The sequence below is a fragment of the Pavona decussata genome, unplaced genomic scaffold (assembly GCF_977016875.1).
Source record: "Pavona decussata unplaced genomic scaffold, jaPavDecu1.1 SCAFFOLD_165, whole genome shotgun sequence".
Classification (NCBI taxonomy): domain Eukaryota; kingdom Metazoa; phylum Cnidaria; class Anthozoa; order Scleractinia; family Agariciidae; genus Pavona; species Pavona decussata.
Window position 1 is genome coordinate 258,185 of NW_028145576.1, and position 20,660 is coordinate 278,844.

Consider the following 20,660-nt stretch of genomic DNA (forward strand, 5'->3'; position numbering starts at 1 on the left):
AAACTCTAAAGAACCTGAAAGATGAAGAAACCAACTAAATGTAAAAATGGCGTGCTCAGCCAATCAGGAGGAGGTAGCAATTAGTAACTTTGCCCTATGCAAAAATGGCTGACATTTTAATATTCTTTTGTTTGCATTCAAATTAGCCTCACTAACCTCGTTCTTGAGTTTAAACATCAAAAGAATATTTCACCGTGAACGAGGCTAGTGAGGCCAACTTGAATGCAGACAAAAGAATTTTAAAATGTCAGCCATTTTTGCATAGGGTGTATTATACGGCCGTCTCGCAGTAGCGTGACCGCCGATTCAAGAAATGCTCGTTTTTTTGTTTCGTTTTTTTGTTTTTTGTTTTTGTTTTTTGTTTTTGAGTTAAAAAAATAAGGGGAAATACAATGGGGAAAAAATCCGGCCTTGTTTCTTTATCGATCTGTGTTCGTGCGATTTTCAAGCGGTAGAAAGCTTCGCAGTGCAGGTGTGCCTCGATAGTGTTAAGAAAATTTTGCCCTCTATGTTATAAACACTTACAAAATCCATTGTGCTTTATTATCAAGGAACATCAATATGTTGAATAATAAAATAATTATTCTGTTCAATCCTGCGGAATATACCCTGATGTTAGCCAACTCGGCCTATTTCCTCGCCGGCTGACTATCTGTCGATATCCCAACCGTATAGTTTCCGGCGAATATTTTGGTCGATGTTCAAATTAAGCCAGTATTCGGCCTTGAGGAGTTGTTCCATTCCACCTGACCAGGCAAGAGTTGCAGCTGACTCTTTGGTTCGGATCTTAGTTTGAACGAAAGTGATTGCTGCTCGATTTGGCACCAATCGAGTACCCTGCGAGCAAGCTCTTGGCCCCCACCCCCGAGAGCTCACAAGCTAACGATGATGCAATGTCTCAGGGGCACCCAACGACCAAATCTTAATAAATACGTCTGAAGTACCTTAAACAGATTTTTGTATGCATGCTTTAGAAGCCTGTTTGGAGCTGCCCTAAAATACATTTATCTGTTTCGATATCTTAGGGGAACTTTACTCGTGTCGAAAGTTTGAGGGGACTTTTTTGTCTCATCCGAAAGTTTTAGCTATACTGGTGATGAGTCTTGCCGAAGTTCCGAGGACACGTAGTAGCCATAGTTTAATTAGAAAATCTTAAGGGACGTTTTCCGCTATACCTGTGACTACGAAAATTAAGCGAAAATCTTAGGGAATATAAATGCTCATCCGAATATTATAAGCGTATAACTTATTCATACAAAAACGTTAGGGGATAAACTTATACGTTCTGTCAGACCTAACTAGCAATGTAAATTACTGATGATACCTCAATTCCTCACCGAAAATTTTAGCAGCTTTTAGAACAGTTACGATGGACGAAAATTTTAGCGGACAAAAACACCATCCGAAAATTATGTGAGTTATAAAACGTGAGCACATCATTTCCGAGAATTCTAGGGAAACTTGATTGTTTTCCGAAAAACCTCGAAAAGTTTAGGGGATCGCTTTGTTTTCCGAAAAACCTCGAAAAGTTTAGGGGATCGCTAGGCGAAAACTTTCAAAATTTTTAGGGGACCCTCCATCCGAACAGATATTTTAACGAAATATTCCTTTAGGTGCCCATGTTGTCTTAGCAATTCATCATGGAAATCAGCCATGGAGGAACTGCAATATTGAGCTGACCCGTTCCGGGTCATTTAAGGAATAAGCGCACAAAAACGCACAAGTGCGTTATACTACTATTAATACCAGTGTACAGGTAGACTGTTCCTTCAGTCCTCATCGTTCCCCTTTTGTCATTATTCTTTTAATTCAAAGTAATACATACCATTCCACAACCACTGTCGACTACATATTGAGCCACAGAAGATCATACGGAACGCAAGATGTTCACTTGTGCCTTCTAGTTTCGTTACGGATCGTACAGCGCTCACTCTCTATCAAACCAAGGTCTGAACTGACTCAACCGTAATTAACTATAGTCTTAGTATTGTGGTAGTGACCATTCATTCTGTTGATCTGCGTCTCATTAATGTCCTCCATAGGGGTACACCAAGGCCCTAGACGCAGTTAATCGAGAATTTATTATCTTTGCTGATGAACTTTTCATTGAAACAAAGTGACAATGTTGTACGGGTGAAAATCGCGAGCCAGTCAAATGCTCGGGGTAGCCGAATGTCCAGCCTCGCTAATGCTAGGAGATCAAGTGGAATCTTGTTGGAATTGACTGCTACATAACTCAAGTAAGAACTTTAGCAAAATTCTCGCTAAATGGTATGACCTTTTTTGTCTGTAACATCTTTCTTGGTTAATTATTTTAAGATATATATCACATTGACAATAAATGCCAGTGAACACAAATGACAATTGGAGACTGAGCTATAATAGAGGTCCAAATCAACCATAGGATCAAATTAATCGTTCAATTCATTTTCTAACGTCAAAAGTAGAGAACAGCAATAATTTTTACGCATTTAATTGGCGAACTAAGCATCTTCAGCCGTAAAAGGGTATTAATGAACTTAAGGTATATAAATGCACGAATCACGACTCACCGGACCCACGTACGGTTCACGGCTCACGAACCACCCTACACCTATTAGTTAAATAGAAGAAAGATCCTCAGGTTCAGGTCAGGTTCTTTTGACTTAATATCTTAGCGATTTGAAGGGATTTTTTTTTTATCTTATTTTGGCCGTTGACTGTGCGTGCAGCCACGCGAAACCCTTCAAATCGCAAAGCACAGCGACTAAAGCACGTTTAAGGCCGGGTAATACGGGCAGCATAACAAATATTGCATTACAAGTTGCGATTGTTTGTAGCTCCTATTACCACCCCAACGCGCAACAAATTTCCATGTTACAAAACGTAGAAACAGCGTCTACTTTCTACAACATGAAAATTTGTTGCGTGCTTAGTTAACTGAAATAGCTGGCGACATGACGAGAGTAAATAAAAACAAAGTTCTCCCTTTTCACAAGATTTATTTACGGAAGACTAATGCAAATTCCCCAAGACACATTAGTAAAGACAAACGAAACGTTCAAGACAGTTTGGCGGCTAGGAGACAAAACAAACTACAAAATGGTAAACAAATTTACACAAATATAATCAATTCACATTACACAACTCAAAAATACTCCAATACAATTTATAAGAGAAAGAACCCATTATTGTCACATAATATGTGATGTCATCGATCCCATAAAGAAAACACTTTTGAACGTGGTACAATGATACCTCAAAAGGTTTAATGCTGTAGTTTTAATAGACGGCAAAAAATAAACAAGGTTAAGACCCACTTCAAACCTAAGTGGCCCACATAGAGCTTAACCCCGGTTTCTGTGGCATGTAGCAGCTAGGAGCAGTATTGCTAGCCCCCCCCCCCCCCCCCCTCCCTTTCCTCCAGTATGAGATGATAGTCCATTGAAATGTTTCCCCCGCGAGTGTCTCGCAACGTACACGGACCCATCTATACACCTGGGTGAAGGAGCAACGTTTCTTGTCTTAGTTAAGGAAACAACTGACATAAGAGAAACTTAGAATTACGTTTACTGGAATCAATAAAAACCGGCAGAAATTACAACGTGACAAAGATAATCCTTCATTTTGCCGCTCACTGTTTTCAGTTTCTGATTAAAATTGATTAGTTTTCCTTTAGCATAAAAGGCCAGAAATATTCTCATCTTTGTACTCATTTTATCAAGAAAACATTAACGTGAATCTCACGTTTGCCGTTTGCCATAAAAGCGATTCTAAATCTTTCTATCAATGCAGAGACCAACCTATCCTCGAGCCACCAACCCTCCGATCTTCCCTAACGTCTGATCGGTAACTACACCACCGCGCCTCAATACATTGATAAGAGAACTTCAACGTCATTTTTCAGGGGACTCAACCTACTCCTCATGTGCTTAGCCCCTTCAACTGAACAGTTATTACATCATGATACGAAGGTATATCTTTTCTCAATTTGAGATCCTTCTCACACCGGGGCAGGCTCAAAATACTCATACTCGATAGTAATCATTAGATTTAAGAATTTGTTGTTGTGTAAATGGAAATTGATATCCCACAATTACAATAATTTGCATCGCCCTCACTGTTCCTGTCTTCAGTAATTAATACGAATTTTAAATCAGCTAACAAATTGAAGTGGAACTATTTAATAAATATTTGAGTTTTAAAAAAGCACCAACCAGAAGTGCTTTTCTGTAACTGATTTCCAGCTAATCAGTAAGCTCAGTAATTTGAACACGCCCATCATCTTTCAAATTACCACCAGTTGGACCAGAACAACTCGTCCCACTACAATACGAACCACCTCCCCCTCCGGCTTGAAAAAAGCTAATACCGCTTCCTCCTCCAGAGAACCCCCCTCCTCCACCAGATGCACCTTGAGATTCGGACCCCCCTCCCCCACCACCAAACCCACCTACCGCCCCAGGGGGTGGCCCTCCATTGTATCCGCTATTCATTACACCAGCTCTTCCTCCCACCCAGCCCTGAGCACGTGACCCTCCTCTGTCACCATGACGTGATCCAGCCCTAGCACATCCCTGAGCAAACCAACCTGCTCCCACTCCCCCATGGTAGTTTCCACCTGCAGAGTTACATTCACCTGGCTGTCCCCACGTTCCCCCATTCCTAACATGAGACGAATATCTCCCTACACTACTAGTGCCACTAGCACCTGACTGACCATCCACCCCGTTATATCCAGCAGACGAACCCCCTACCCCTCCGGCAACTAACAATAGTACATTACTACTAGTATAAACAAAACTCCCTCCCCCTCCCCCTGTACCAGCATTGTCCTCTACTGACAGTCCCAGTTCAGCTGCAGTCCTTGTAGTTGATTGTCCTCCTTTCACCTCCACCGAATCTCCTCCTCTCTGTCCCACCACAACATTCAGCACTGTTCCTTTATTCAGTGTGAAGGTGCCTTCCTTGAACGCCCCCCGGCCGCCGTAGTAAGTTCCCGGATTGTATCCATAGTTGTACGAGTGCGTTCCTCCTCGAGCGCCCCAGGCTTTGATTCGATAGCGACCGCTTATTGGAACTGTGAAGGTTTGTATAACGCCATATCGCCCCTTGCGTCCATCCGTCGTGAAGTTAAACGAAAGCTGAAGACAGACTGGTGAAAAAGGAAAACGTTCGTTATGCAGTCAACTTAAACACTACAGCAGAACATAAACTAAGGGTTGAATGCGTATGTTTCAAATATCAGTTACCTAAGCCATATTGGACTATCCAGGACAATACTTTTCAGAGAGGTGCTTATCGTTAATTTATCCAGTTGCAGCATGGAGTGACCGCTGCGCCACTGGGAGGGAGAGAGTTTGTATGGTCATAAGGATTGTCAAGGGCGAGGCCTGGCTCAGTCTGCAAAGACCGAACTTACAATTTCTCTCTCACGTCTGAATGGGAGTGTAGCTAATTGACGGTTAACTGTTAAATTTTGCCGATTTTCGAGCTTGACGGTTAAATTTTACGGCTTTTGGTGGTTGACAGTTATTAAGAGGAAATTTCTTCCTTGAGTTTTAGTTAATATTAACTTTTGGGTTCTTTTAATATTAACAGTTGTGTTCTGGAGTTTGTTTTTTAGACAGAAACACGTTATCAATGTAATCACCGGCGAGGACTCCAACCTCGGTCTCCTCGGGTAGTCCTTTTTTACCCAATTCATAAGTAAACGCCTCACTTTTGAAACAGAGGCCCCGTTTCTCGAACCTAAAGACTCGTATTAAAACTTAATGAAATAGAAGCTATTTCAAATGTGTAATTTTGTGCAACAGGGATTTATTTTTTCTAAATGTTTAAAAGCTCTATTAAGTTCAAGGACTAATTTTATGTCGGTTGTTAAGGCGCAAGAACAGAAGGAATAGTGCTTTTTAAGAGTAAGGGGGTGCTTACATGATACCGGCACGACTCATTCCTGACTCAAGTTCCGGTTCGAGTTCACTCCAGTTCAATCTTGTGGTTCCGCTGTATTCGCTTACATGATATCAGCACAAAATCTCATACGGGAGGAAGTCATACCGGTGTGAGTTCACCCCGGTAACTGTACCGGAGCGAGATTTTTATTCCGGTATGAAAACTCATTCCGGATGTCAAGTAAAAGCGTGCGACTTTTCGTCCTGGCGTGAAATTACTCTCACGGGAGTCTGGAACGGGTAGCGCATAAAAAGGTTTCGACGCGCAATCCAAGATGACCTCACCTGACCATGGTTGAGTTGCTCGAAGCATGGTTAGCGCTAACAATTGGTTAAGAGGTATTAAAACCTATAGGTTGTCATGGCATTTAACCCGGGTTGGCGCTAACCATGCTTCGAGCAACTGGGCCCATAAGTTTAAATTTGTTTATTTAAGCACACGTCGGCCGGCATGAAGTATCCCTCCATGTAAACACGGAATGAATTTTCATCCCTCCATGTAAACACGATTTGAAATTACTGTCATACCGGTATGAAACTCGCACCGGTACGAGTTTTCACATGTGAACACCCCCTAAATTTCACCTCGAGTAACAAAAAGGATCATCACAGCTTTCCAAAGACACGACTGACGTGTTTAAAACTCATCTTACCTTCTAAAAGAGTCCTCGCCTGAACAGTGTAAAGCATCACCTTGGCCTCGCATAAGTAGGAACCTGAATCAGATTTCTTGAGTGCAGTAATCTTCAGCGTGCCACCATTTTCCACTTTCATTCGTTCCTCTTCCCACGCTCCCCCGATACGTCTCCACGATATTTGCGCCTGAGCAGTTGCAAAGTAATTCAAAGACAATTGCTCGCCGATAAATTTATTCACTCTAGTTGGCGGTTTTGTGATGAATTTTGGCGGAGACCAGACAAACAGTGAAGTTATAGCAGTGGCATGTCCCAGGTGGTTCCTAGCTAAGCATTCATACGGACCTGTATGATTTCTCTCCGCAGCAAGTAAATCCAATGAACCCTCATTATGAATGGCTCTGTTCCTCGGTAAAGACCCCGTCAATTTCCTCCATGTCACAACAGGCGCGGGAAAACCGGTCACGTGACACTGAGGCAGTGTGACGTTTTGCCCTTGTTTTGCATGAGTGGGACCTGGACTGAGCCGAACACGAGTAGGAGCTACGACAGAAGAAATAACCAGAATTAAGACACACCAGGGTGGTAAAGGGAGGGTCTCAATCACAATAAACGTTCATTGAAGAAGTGCCAGTCTCAATACATTGCGGAGACAAAGCGCCAACTCAACGTTTCGAGGAACACCGCAGAACCGATCCTGAATCACCATCAACTAACAATTCTACTCCTGTCTCGCTTCATTTCAACCTACCTGGCCACTCAATCAACGACGTCCACCTAATCCCGCTTGAACTTATACGCAGCAAACGTGACTCAGTTACAAAAAACTCGTGAGGCTCATTTTATCGACAAAGGTAAAACATTGCACCCTCTTGGTATAAATAGACGTGACGAAACATGCCAATGACATGTCTCACACTTGTCACGTAGTCCTAAACAACCAATTATTGTCACGCATTTTATATTTTAAATCTATTTGTAACGATCCTTTCATGTTTCTCACTTTTCTTTTTCGTTCAGCCCCGAGGAAGGTTTGAATTGCAAACCGAAATATCGTGCAATTTTTTTTTTTTTTAACAAAGATAAGAGGGGAAGGATGGATAGATAGCTTTAGATAGATAGATAGCTTTATTAAAAATCTATTGCAGCCCAGAGGCTGGATTACGGACTGTACAATATATAATGCTAAACACGCGATAAGATAAAAAAAAATTATTATAAAAATATCGGAAGGTCGTAGGCTCGACTCCTGATAGGAGCACTCGGATTTCTTTTTTCCGAGTATGCCGGTGCCACTTTCTAGAATAATACATCATTGTCATTCATTCACCAGGCTGGAAATATACCATCACATTTATTTCATATACCACACTTTTGACATTCAAATCCTAGCAGTATGCAGGATGGTTGATTTAATGGCCTTAGCTCCCACGAGTCTCCTGTAGCTTAGTGGTAGAGCATCCGAACTAGTAATCGGAAGGTCTTAGGTTCGACTCCTGATAGGAGCACTCGGATTTCTTTTTTTCCAAATATGCCTGTGTCACTTTCTAGAATAATAAATCATTCTCATTCATTCACTAGGCTGGAAATATACCATCACATTTATTTCAAATATATTTCAGTTATTCTAGCCTTTTTTGCTTATTTCTATCAAGCTCGCCACCTCCACCGTTAGGATCAGTCTGCCGTCAGTATTTTGTATTTGAAATAATTTGCTGATCTAGGTCTACAAGTGATCCGGCACCACTCGTCGGTTTGTCAGAGTGGAATTGCAGATTTTATTGTATTAAAATTCAGCCTGAAATTAAACAATAAACATCACTGCGAGGGTCTGGGGAATAAACCCATATAAACTCTACAATTTATTCCCCGGAGCCTCGCAGTGATGTTATCGTTTCAGGCTAAATTTTAATGCATCGAAATTAGGCTATTAAGAGGTCACAATTTACCTTCAACAATCAGCATGGCAGACTGGTTCATTGAACCAAACACGTTTCTACCAATACAAACATATCTTCCTGCATCCGCAAGAGTCACGTGACGTCCCTCTAATCTTCCATCTCGCTCGTACCGAAAACGGTGTGTCCAGCCGACCATCAGAGCGAAACCACGTGACTGTTGGTGCTGGGTTTCCAGTCGCAGAGCACTGGAACATGACGTTTCGATTTTCTCTGACCGTCTTTGTCACGGGCGAAATTACAACCGTAGGGGATGAAATTGATTCTCCGGGATCACCTTTCGCACCAGGAAATCCCCTGGGACCCGGTTCTCCTTTAATGCCCTGTTCCCCCTGCTGACCAGGTTATCCAATAATAAACGGCTTTCCATATGGGCCAGGTTCGCCTGTGAGTCCACGTGATCCTTTGCGTCCCATAGATCCTCGCGACCCTCTTCTGCCACGTGGTCCTTTTGGGCCTGGCATTCCCGGCGGACCTTGGACGCAAATTTTTTCCTTGGATGAGCAAAATGCCTGCGGCTTCAGAGAGTTTAAGGTCTTGTTTATCTCGTCTCTCACCGTCTCAATTGTAAGCTTATGTCCGTCTGGAGAGGTCCCCGCAAGCCGACGCGTTCTTAGCCTCTTGATTTTAACTGCAATCAATAACATAAAACAAATCCTGTTTAACCTGATATCATTCAACCTTTTCACTTTATAGTTAATACCCCAGGGGGGTAAATTTGTCATGGAGAAGTGCGAAGATCTTTCTTAGGTTTAAAGTTAGCTTTTTACAGTTTCTCACCGACATTTGGATATAAAGACTTTCGCGAGGAGGTTTTCGAGGTTGTATGCCGTAGATATTAGCGAACTTCTCTGTGGTTGGACGTTCTGGATCTAGATTAATCTTGTAGTCTAAAACTTGGCTTCATTCGTACCTCCCAATCACTCATATACCTAAATCTCTCCTCCCTCCACTCCCTCCCTCCTCCCCTTTGTTTCATACTCTAGTAAAGTACTTACTACGGAGCACGCTGTTTGCTAAACTGATTCGATTTTTAGATGAAAGTTACTCAGCAACTTACTTTCCTGCATGTTATATTGTTCAGTTGAGCTAACGGTACAAAGTGGCTTTTAAAAACAACCAATAGCGAGTCTGTGGATAAAATCCTCTGTAGCGTCACCACTTTCCGGTAGAGGTCATTGAAACGTGCTATCCTGGTCTGATTTTTGTTGTTCTGCTTCAACATCATATTCCAAGTTTCTTTTTTCTCTTTTCTTTTTTATTATAATTTGTTTTTCGACGCTAGGAATTCTTAAGAATGATAATGTGACATCTCCTGATCCATAATAAACACCAACCTTATCATTTTCATTTAATTTGTTAATTGCCGGATAAGATCTAAATGTTTGCTGACCTTTTCAAACTGATGCCTCGTGTTCTTTGGCTTTGCACCAACCAAAAAAAAAAAGGTTTTAATCATTGCCGACTATTCGTGCGTTCGTTATCATAAATGTAAACGGCCCCGAGCTCCACGCTCATCACAATTTTCAACTCCTAGGCCACAACCAAACCCTAGATTCTAATTTCTTTTAGGGCAGGGATTGTTATTTACGTTAAGAGGCGCAACGCAGTAATTAAATTTGTCTGTCTTTCGATGACCTTCGATTCTTTTTTCGCTGAAAACAATGCTTTCCGTAGACAAAGCATTGATCCCCGCAAAGTATATATAGACCAAGTGTGGTAAGAACTGAACGTGTAAAATATCTGTTTTGAGATTTTGCTTCTTGCCGTAGCTCCGGTTGAATTTTCTCCTTAATTTAGCTTCAAGAACTACCACTTCCGGCCGTTGCAATTGGTAGTCTAGCAATATTATGCAAAAAAAAAAAAAAGGCGCATTTCTCTAGTATTCAGAATAAGCCCATAGATAAAACAAGCCTGATTTATGGGAGGAAATGTCAAAATTTATATAATCCTTCACTGTTAATAATGGTAATTGAACTGAGTGGGGTGCAATTTGGTCTGAAATCATACGCGTGATTTCAAAATCAAACGAGCGCGAAGCGCGAGTTTGATTTGAAATCACAAGTATGATTTCAGACCAAAATTGCACGACACAAAGTTCAATTACCACTTAATTACATCCATTTTGAAATCACAGAGTATCATTGTCAATATTAATATTCTATTTGTGTTACTTCATTTCCATTTTGATGGGCTAAAGAAAGGATGCGATTTAGAGCAAAAAATGGTGCAATTTGGGAATAAATTGCACCATTTTCAGTTGGACCAATCAGATTCCAAGGATCACCAGTGATTTCAAAATGGATGTTATTAAACTAAAAACAACCCCAAAAGCGTTCCCTAGAGGTCTTCAGCTCCCCGATTCCTTCAGGGATATGGACAGCCAACGACACCACTAAATAAAATAGTTAAGTCGTTTCCTGCATTCCCTTATCGTTTTAAGACTTTTAATTTAAGGAGAATTTGTGTAAGTTAGCATAGCTTGTTCTGTTTGGATTCTTTAGCGGAAAATTTGATCCGAAATCCTCAGGTGAGTAACGGACAACAGATATTCCAATAAAACGAACAGAACGCTGAGCGAGGGAGTTTAATACAGCATTTTTGCGTTTCAAGTTGAAATTAAATTACCTTGCGTCTCATCTCTCTTGTCTTTAAAATCCGCATGCTCACTCAGTCCACTCGTAGACATGGCTCTCTCTGTGGGTTTGGAGTTTACTGCATCGCTCGCAAGCTCTCTGTTCGTAGTTTGTCTTACTTCCGCCACAAGCTCCTCAACCGTATGAACTCGCTGATTTATGATCTCCACACGAACCAATGCAGTGACGCAAATCAACAAAGAAACGAACGATATGGGATAAACAAACTTAACCGAGCGACTGTGGGATTCACGGTAAGGCGAGGTTTGTTGTTTCTCCGCCATGACAAAGCAACAGCTTCGCACGGTAATATTCCACTTCAGGCGTTGCAAAGACGAGATGCGTCAAGGCAGGATGTAATGCGAATCTTGTGTTGACATTTGCCTAAATCACTCAAGCAATGCAAGCGGAAAGCCTAGGTTTATCTCATCAGTTAGCGGTATTCAGGAGGTCATAAGTCAGGCTAAAATTGGCAAAGAAAGTCCTGTTTTCGTTTACTCCGGCAATTCATCAGCCTCTTCCAATTGCCAGGCGGAAACATGTGGATCGATCGTCTGTCATCGTAAGTTCTCCGGCACGTTTTCCCAAATGAAAAATTGTTTTAATCGGTTTACGAAGAAGGGGATAAAAAAAAAAAAAACTTGGTAAGTTTTGACTTACCCATGACAATGTAAAACTTGTTAAATGCAAATTTAACAAACGTGAAAAATGTAGCTTGTCGCAAATTCAAAAATCTTGCTAGGCATGCTTTACACATGACGACTTTGATTTCGTACTGGTTGCTGATGCCCATAGTGAGAAACGTAACGGTGACAACCGCCGCAAACTATACAGCCACTTAAACATTCGGCTCAGCACGTACGTTATAACTTTTGATACATTTATTTGTAGTCCTCTGCAAAACAACAATGTGAAATGGCCAAATTCATAGACTACAAGTGTTTCTTTATGGTCTTTATGTGAAGGCGGAGCGAAAAACAGGAGCGCGCATGAAATTTGTCTCCCGGGACTGGGGGAATTTTTGCGTACTGCTCGGGTACTTCGTTAGCCTGCAATGCAGGCGTTTTCGGGCCGCGCGAGACAGAATCTCGTTAGTCGTTAGGTTGTAGCCGCTATTTTGGATTTTCAAAATCTTAGGCACATGGCGAAAGGGGTTCGGGAAGGGAGAAAGAAGTATTACCCCTCCCCCTTCCCCCTCCTTTTTCCCTAATACCCACACCGTTAGTCGTACTTTCTACTCTCCCAAACTTCTTCTGCTAATGCGCTGAACGTGAGCACATGGCGGTGAATTGTTGATTCTTTTTTTTATCTAGAACCGGCCGATGAAATTTACATGACGGAGCTGGAAGTTGAGGTAGCATCACGTTGAATTTTCGAGTGCGTTTGCGTTGGCGTCGCCATCGTCGCTGCTTACGTTACGTTGACATTCGCCTGAAACATGAAACATGGCACCCGCCAACGACAGTTGCCAGATCATTTGGTGTCCGTTTAAATGACGGTATATTTTCGCAAGCTGATACGGCTAAACGTAGGCTAGCATGTGATGTGTTCGGATCAGCTAGTTTTACGAAACGGAATCTTCTTTCCCGAATGTACGAGCGGTTGTTGGCCTTAGGAAAATGCCATCTTATTTCGCACTTTTAACGCGATACTTGCTGCTCCGAAAACGAAAGGTATTAGTTTAATTTTCCAGTGTTACGAAATTTTGAACTGACATTATGCATGCTCGGGGTAGACCACAGGGGGCCCGCACAATGTGTCTGTGTAGCCGATTGTTATTATATAGTAAATGCACTGGAATTACCGTTTGCTTCACCTATAGCGATATATCGCTAACTATGTATATAAATCAATGATAAATAAACGTTGAATTACCTTATCTGTGGTATATAGTCGTCCTTTTACCTCAAAAGCGGTTTTTGAGTGATTTTGAAGGAGTTTGAGTTCGCCGTTGACTGTTCCATATATAAGAAGGAGAAGGGAGGAATCCTTGTTTTGAAAGGGTTCCAGCGCCGGAGCGATTTTTCCCCCAAAAAACGCATCGCTCCGCTTTCAAACTTCACAGCATAAAGGTCAAAAGATTTTCGATTCTTCTCGTACCTTCCAATCGAAAATCCATCCAAACGGTCCGGAGCTAGTCCTCGAAGAAAATCAAAATCCCACAGTATTCGAGCGACTGGAATGCGTGGAGACATTTATACGTGCCAGCCAAAAACCGACTCTACCCACCAGACTCGGGTCGTTGTCTTGACGGTGACCGTCAAACAGTTGAAGGGTCAACAAAATGCCTGTGGCTCCCAACCCTATTAGGTATTTTGAATAGGTGATTGTCTAACGTCGTCCAATCAGAAAGGGGCAATCAGCGGGACGGTTTTTGGCTGGCACGTATAAATCTCTCCACGCATTCCAGTCGCTCGAATACTGTGGGATTTTGATTTTCTTCGAGGACTAGCTCCGGGCCGTTTGGATGGATTTTCGATCGGAAGGTACGAGAAGAATCGAAAATCTTTTGACCTTTATGCTGTGAAGTTTGAAAGCGGAGCGATGCGTTTTTTTGGGGAAAAATCGCTCCGGCGCTGGAACCCTTTCAAAACAATGATTCCTCACTTCTCCTTCTTATATATGGAACAGTCAACGGCGAACTCAAACTCCTTCAAAATCACTCAAAAACCGCTTTTGAGGTAAAAGGACGACTATATACCACAGATAAGGTAATTCAACGTTTATTTATCATTGATTTATATACATAGTTAGCGATATATCGCTATAGGTGAAGCAAACGGTAAATCCAGTGCATTTACTATATAATAACAATCGGCTACACAGACACATTGTGCGGGCCCCCTGTGGGTAGACTAATGCCCGGCCCCGCTATCGCCGGGGGGGTGTGTACTGTTGGAATTGACTTACAAGTTAGATCTTTGGCAAAATTCTTGCTAAATCGTATGTCCTTTTTCGTCAGCAACATCTTTCTCGGGTAATTCGTATAAGATTTCAGATTAACAATATTTGCCAGTGAACACAAATGAATACGTTATATGGCAGACTGAGCTATAATAGAGGTTCAAATCGACCATGGGATCAATTAATCGTTCATTTCTAACGTCATTAGCCGAGACTGAACGGCAATAATTTTTATACATACATTCATTTGGTGAACTAGGCATCTTCATTGTTCACTAGTAAAATAATTCCCGGCACAATTTGCAGTAGATTGAAATTGAGCATCGGAGACTTGGAGGTAGTATACACGAAAGAAATTAACTCAGCAACAGATACACTGGAGGGCCTTTAGAGCAGCTAAAAGCAATTAAGTTTTTAATGGGCTTAAGGGAGGGGTTCACGGTTCTGCGCATGTCCATGAATCAAAGTACGTTTTCGCCTTTGCTCGCTGTGACCCAGGCCTGTTTAAATCTAATTCGCATGGTTTATGAACCATTCGGAAGGGAATAGGTAACTCGGGTGGTAATTTTTTCATATCATTCCGTTATTTCGCATGCAAATAACTGGAAACACATCAACCGTGGAATAAATCCTACGGGTCAACACTACAGTCATTATCGACAATATGAGTACACTGATCCACTAGCATTTTCTGTGAATTTTTGTCATCAGTCATTTTCCTTGGACTAATTATAGAATGTGACTACTGAAGTACATGTGAGTGGGATTTTTAAGGCCATAAAGTTGATAAGAAAGAGAAAAAAGCATTTAGATTCATCCACATGCGCTGAAATGTGAGCCCCTCTGTTTAAGACGCGTAAACTTACAAACTACGACTCAGCGGGCCCACAACCCACGGGACCCATAGCCCACGACTCACCGGACCAACAATCCACGACACTGTCGCTTCTCTAGACCCGGCGGAGAGAAGCGACAGCCAGAAATACGTCTCCGTTCGCAGGCTAACGACTCACCGGACCAAGGGCTCACCGGTCCCACGACCCATTTCTCACGAACTACCCACCACCAATTAGTCAGTCTCTGTTTCTTCTGCGCTGCAAATGATGATCTTAGATTTCATGTCACAACAAAGCGTTAAGCGGCATGGAATTCAAAATTCCCTGATCGTTAAAAACGAGTAAATTGGCAGAGAAAATTAAGAATCGACAGAAATTCAAAGCAAATGTCTTATAGGAGACAGCGTGGCAGGGTTCAAGTCCTCGGCAGTCTGGCCGTAAGCTCAGTAATGTAGGTTTCTGTAAATTATGTAAGTTCTTCATTTTTTTAATTTGGTCTCTTCAAAATAGCAGAGCAAACGCTTTTAAAGAAGGGAAATAAGACCTGGGAGCCGTTTCTTAAATGTTCCGGTGAAAAGTTTCTTTTATTTGTTATCAATTAGTGTTAGTTTTTAGTTCAAACTTGACGTCAACTTCAGTGTTTCGAGAAAGGGATTTTAAGATTAAATATGATTGCCTCTCTCTATGTTTAGGAAGCAATCACTGTAATCAGGTCCGCCGGTAAGTTTTTGGGGGTTTGGATACGAAGCGAAGGCTGTTTTCTGTCACCGTGTATGAGAGATAATGAAAAAAAAAATACATAAAAAGTGTTTCTTTTTTTCAGTTATCAAATGGGAACCTGTAGATATTTTTACATTTCTGTTTTCGGGCAATAGACCAATTGGCTAGGAGGCTTTGGGGAATAAAACAGAACAAATTAATTATTCATCTCAGAACCTTGATATAATTTCTGTTGTTTTGCATGTTCCCCTGAGCCTCATAGCCAAGTACGAATTTTAATTTTACCATGGTTACAACTAAGCTCCATAATTATTATTTCAGTTTAGGTAATTTATCTGAAAAACTTAATTCAGATGCATGGCAGTCATTCAGCGCTACGGTACCAGCAACTACATGCATGTGTATTGTCTCACTTTCCAGTACAACTTGGTTTTAAGTTTTAATTCGGACGATGGAATCCTAATGCGACGACTTTTTCATATTTCAAATAAACATTACTGAACATGATCGAACATGACTTTATTGCTAGTGTGGTGCCGTTGTGTTTTGTCAGGCTCTTGCGGCTTAATTTTTTATCGATTTGAAGGGTCTTAATTTTTTGCGGCCGTTGACTATACGTGCGGACACACGAAACCCTTCAGATCGCAAAGCACAACGACTAAAGCACGTTTAAGGTCAGGTAATATGGGTAACATAACAAGTTGCGACTGTTTGTAGCTCCTATGACCACCCCCGCGGGCAACAAATTTCCATGTTGCAAAACGTAGAAACAGCGTCTACCTTTACAACATGAAAATTTGTTGCGCGAAGAGCTAAAATAGCTAGCGACACGATGAGAGTAAATGAAAACAAACTTCTCCCCTTTCACAAGATTTATTTACGGAAGACTGATGCAAATTAACAAAGACACGTTATTAAAGACAAACGAAACGTTCAAGACAGTTCTGAGTTTGGCGGCTAGGAGACAAAACAAACTACAAAATGGGAAACAAATTTACACAGTCTATAATCAATTCACATTACACAACTTCAAAAACACTCCAATACAATTTATAAGAGAAAGAACCCACTATTGCCACATAATATGTGACGTCATCGATCCCGTACCGCGTAAAGAAAACAGTTTTGAACGTGGTATATACCTTACTCTATACTTCACTGCTATAGTTTTAATAAAAGGCAACAAAATAAACAAGGTTAATACCCACTTCAAACCTAAGTGGCCCACACGGAGCGTAGCCCGGTTTCCGTATAGCATGTAGCAGCAAGGAGCAGTATTACTCCCCCCTCCCCCCCCCCCCCCTTTCCCCCTGTATGGGATGATAGTCCATTGAAATGTTTCCTCCGCGAGTGTCTCGCAACGTACACGGACGTACCCATCTATACACCTGGGTGAAGGAAGACAATGTCGAGCAAAGTTTCTTGTCTTAGTTGAAGAAACAACTGACATAAGAGGGATTTAGAATCACGTTAAAGTGCCTATGAAGTAAAAACATTTTATCCTTTATTTATCCTTTATTTGCCGCTCGCTGTTTTCAGTTTCTGAGTAAAATTAATTAGTTTTCCTTTAGCAAATAAGGCCAGAATTATTATCCACTATTCTAATCTATGTACTCATTTTATCAAGAAAACATAAACGCGAATTTCAGTCACGTTTGCCGTTTGCGATTCTAAATTAGAGAGAAAGAGTGTCGCGTTTACGGCAAACGTGAGATTCGCGTTTATGATTTCTTGAAATAAAGATTGCAACGATGAGAATAGTGCAAACTAATTCTGGCCTTTGATTCTAACGCAAAACTACCCGATTTGACACAGAAACTGAAAACAGCAAGCGGCAAACATAGGACAAACATGGCTACATGGTCATATCTCACGCTTGCCGTTTGCCGTAAACGTCTTTCTTAACCTCTCTAATCCCTCTGTTAATACAGAGACCAACCGAGCCTCGAGCCACAAACCCTCTGATCATCCCAGAAGTCTGATCGAAAATTCGATGGGGAAACCACTACACCACCGTGCCTCCACACACCGATTAGAGAACTTGTCATTTTTGGCGGGCCTTAACAAGCTCCACATGTGTTTAGCCCCCTCAATTGAACAGTTATCACACAGTATACGAAGGTATATCTTTTCGCAGTAAGAGACTCTATCCACACCGGAGCCGGCTCAACTGATACCGCACTGCATATGGAATAAACCAACCCTTAATTACAATAATTTGCATCCCTCTCGCTGATCATGTGAATTTTGAAGTAGAACTATTAAGATACTTTAAGATCTCAAATATAAAAAAAACAACCAATTTCTATTTTTTAACAACTAATGAAAAAACTCAGTAATTTGAACAATCCCATCATCCTTCAAATTACCACCAGTCGCACCAGAACAACTCGTACCACTACAATACGAACCACCTCCCCCTCCGGCTTGAAACCACGAAGTACCGCTTCCACCCCCAGAGTACCCCCCTCCTCCACCAGATGCACCATTATCTTCGGATCCCCCTCCCCCACCACCAAACCCACCTGCCGCCCCAGGGGGTGGCCCTCCATACTTTCCGCTATTCATTATACCAGCTCTTCCTCCCACCCACCTCTGAGCACGTGACCCTCCTCTCTCACCATGACTTAATCCGGCCCTAGCACATCCCTGAGCAAACCAACCCGCACCTACTCCCCCATGGTAATTAGCATCTACTGTGTTACATTCACCTGGTTGTCCCCCCACTCCCCCACGCCTAGTTTGAAACAAATGAAGGCCCACACTACTTGTGCCATTAGTACTTGACTGACCATCCACTCCGTTATATCCAGCAGACGCACCCCCTCCCCCTCCAGCAGCTAACAATAGTACATTACTACTAGTATAAACAAAACTCCCTCCCCCTCCCCCTGTACCAGCATTGTCCTCTACAGACAGTCCCAGTTCAGCTGCTGTCCTGTTAGTCCCGTTAGTTGATTGTCCTCCAGACACCTCCACTGAATCTCCTCCTCTCTGTCCCACCACAACCTTCAGAACTGTCCCTTTATTCAGTGTGAAGGTGCCTTCCTTGAACGCTCCCTGGCCTCCATAGTAAGTTCCCGGTTTGTATCCATAGTTGTACGAGTGCGTTCCTCCTCGAGCGCCCCAGGCTTTGATTCGATAACGACAGCTTGTTGGAACAGTGAACTTTTGTATAACGCCATATTGCCCCCTGCGTCCACCCGTCGTGAAGTTAAACGAAAGCGGAGGACGGTCTGATGAAAAAGGAAAACGTGCATGTTCCAAATATCAATTACCTGAGTCATATTGGACTATCCAAGACAATACCTAACAGAGAGGTGCTTATCATTAATTTTTTTTCCAGTCGCAGCATGGAGCGACCACTGCGCCACTGGGAGGGAGGGAGTTAGTACGATCATAAGAATTGTCAAGGCCGAGGTTTGGTTCAGTCTGCAAAGACCGAACTTACCATTTCGCATAAAGGTTACCCATTCGGTGAAACCGCTTAATTCTTTAAGGATTTCTAGATTATTGTTTCCCCTTTCCAAACAACTAAAAACTGTTTATCTTTATTAACGGGAAGGATGTCTCAACCCCGAAAAAATCGTCTTCTCGATGTTTGCCAATGGAGCCTTTAAATAAATTGATTTTTCGCAAAGGTGGGACCTCAGCTTGCACACATTTCTAAATGAGGTTGCAGTCAGCTTTTTAAAAGTCAACAGCAAGAGGCTACAGGTAGCTTTTACTCGGGCCAATCTAGTATAACCTTGCAAATCATAGCAGCAAACAATTAATTAATCCCTCCCCCTCCCCCTCCTACCTCACCAAAAAAAGAAATAAATTGAAAAGATAAAAAATGGATTGAATGGCAACCAGGAGGACTTTACGTTTGATGCAGGTACAATATTTAAGAATATTATCAAAAGACTTTGTAAATTCGATAATCTTATTCTAATGGTATTACACCATTACTTTTCTCGATATTTCTATGATCATAATTTTCATCCTAAGTCTATCTCATTTTCAGTTGCTATATCATAACCATGGTAAGTGAACTCTAAAGCTTTTAAACTAGTATATTCACCTAAAGAAATCAAATCAATAGTGTCAATCGTAACTCAGTTCATATATACCTTTTTAAACATTTCATAGGGGGACTGTAGAAAAATTTATTATGTGTACACCTTTGTTCAAAGGGTTTCAGGGATTAAAAACAAACTAAGACTGTTTGCGTCAGATCGGAGAAAGAAGAAGTCTTTCTCTGTAGCAAGACAGCCACGGGTATTAAAACATGAAGGAACTTCTTCGTAATGTTTTAATACAGCTTTTAATTGGTAAATGTTATTGGTTAAATTTCATGTATGAGCCCATGATAGGATTTTGAGTAAGCCGGAGCCGTGCCACCAGTAGAACTGGCGGAAGAGGAAGAACCCGTACGAAAGTACGGAAGAGACAGACAAAGGGAAAGAAGAATGAACACAATGCCGGAACCACACAGGACACTGAATGACTAACTTAAATAACCAGACAAGATGCCCCGAGGGCACAAGGCAAAGTGAACAGACACAACCGAATATCCGCACGACCGCAGGACCGAAGGAACATCGCCAATTGCCAATTTCACGGTCGTTTTGCCGAATTTGGGGCTTCTGTTTGTTCTTGAAATACTTATTAATAATTAAAGGCTGTAAATTGAATTAATAAAAAACTGCAGAAAGAAGCAACTTTATTTTAAATGACTTAAGTGCGCTAACTTAATGCCAACTTTTTTTTTGTCAGATATTTATGTCAGAGTGGAGAAACAAGTCTTTCTCAGTAGCACGACAGCCTTAGGTATTAAAACGTGAAGGAACCTCCCCGCGACGCCTTAATGGAGCTTTTAATTGGTTAAATTTTATTGCCTACAACAATTATGCCCATGAATAGCAAGAGGAACTGGGCATACGGAGTAACAACTGAACAAACCAGAAACGCAAACGAACGAACAAACGGAAGCCCGAGCGAACGAACATCCTAGCGAGCGAACGAATAGCCGAATGACCGAGTTAACGATCTA

General features: G+C 41.8%; 2 protein-coding genes and 1 pseudogene across 12 annotated transcripts in view; all 3 read right to left on the reverse strand.

The window, feature by feature from the left end:
* Positions 1–3,604: 3,604 nt before the first annotated feature.
* On the reverse strand, positions 3,605–11,544 carry LOC146464322 (uncharacterized; annotated as a pseudogene). Its single transcript, XR_014868519.1, has 4 exons — positions 11,155–11,544; positions 8,518–9,157; positions 6,587–7,111; positions 3,605–5,134 (listed from the first exon to the last, which is right to left on the reverse strand). The product of XR_014868519.1 is annotated as an uncharacterized LOC146464322 (transcript).
* Positions 11,545–16,476: 4,932 nt separating this feature from the next.
* Positions 16,477–20,660, reverse strand: part of LOC146464323 (uncharacterized) — a 57,200-nt gene continuing 53,016 nt past the window's right edge. Inside the window, exon 5 of the transcript XR_014868520.1 lies at positions 16,477–16,768. The gene's annotated coding sequence lies outside the window, so the exon portion shown is untranslated. The remainder of the gene's footprint in view (positions 16,769–20,660) is intronic.
* The window catches only part of LOC146464324 (uncharacterized), a 31,669-nt gene continuing 27,485 nt past the window's right edge, over positions 16,477–20,660 (reverse strand). For all 10 annotated transcript variants that reach the window (XM_085129946.1, XM_085129944.1, XM_085129942.1 and 7 more), the window contains one exon: positions 16,477–18,858. In XM_085129946.1, coding sequence (XP_084986072.1) covers positions 17,942–18,858 — 917 coding nt within the window. In that variant the 3' untranslated portion in view covers positions 16,477–17,941. The remainder of the gene's footprint in view (positions 18,859–20,660) is intronic.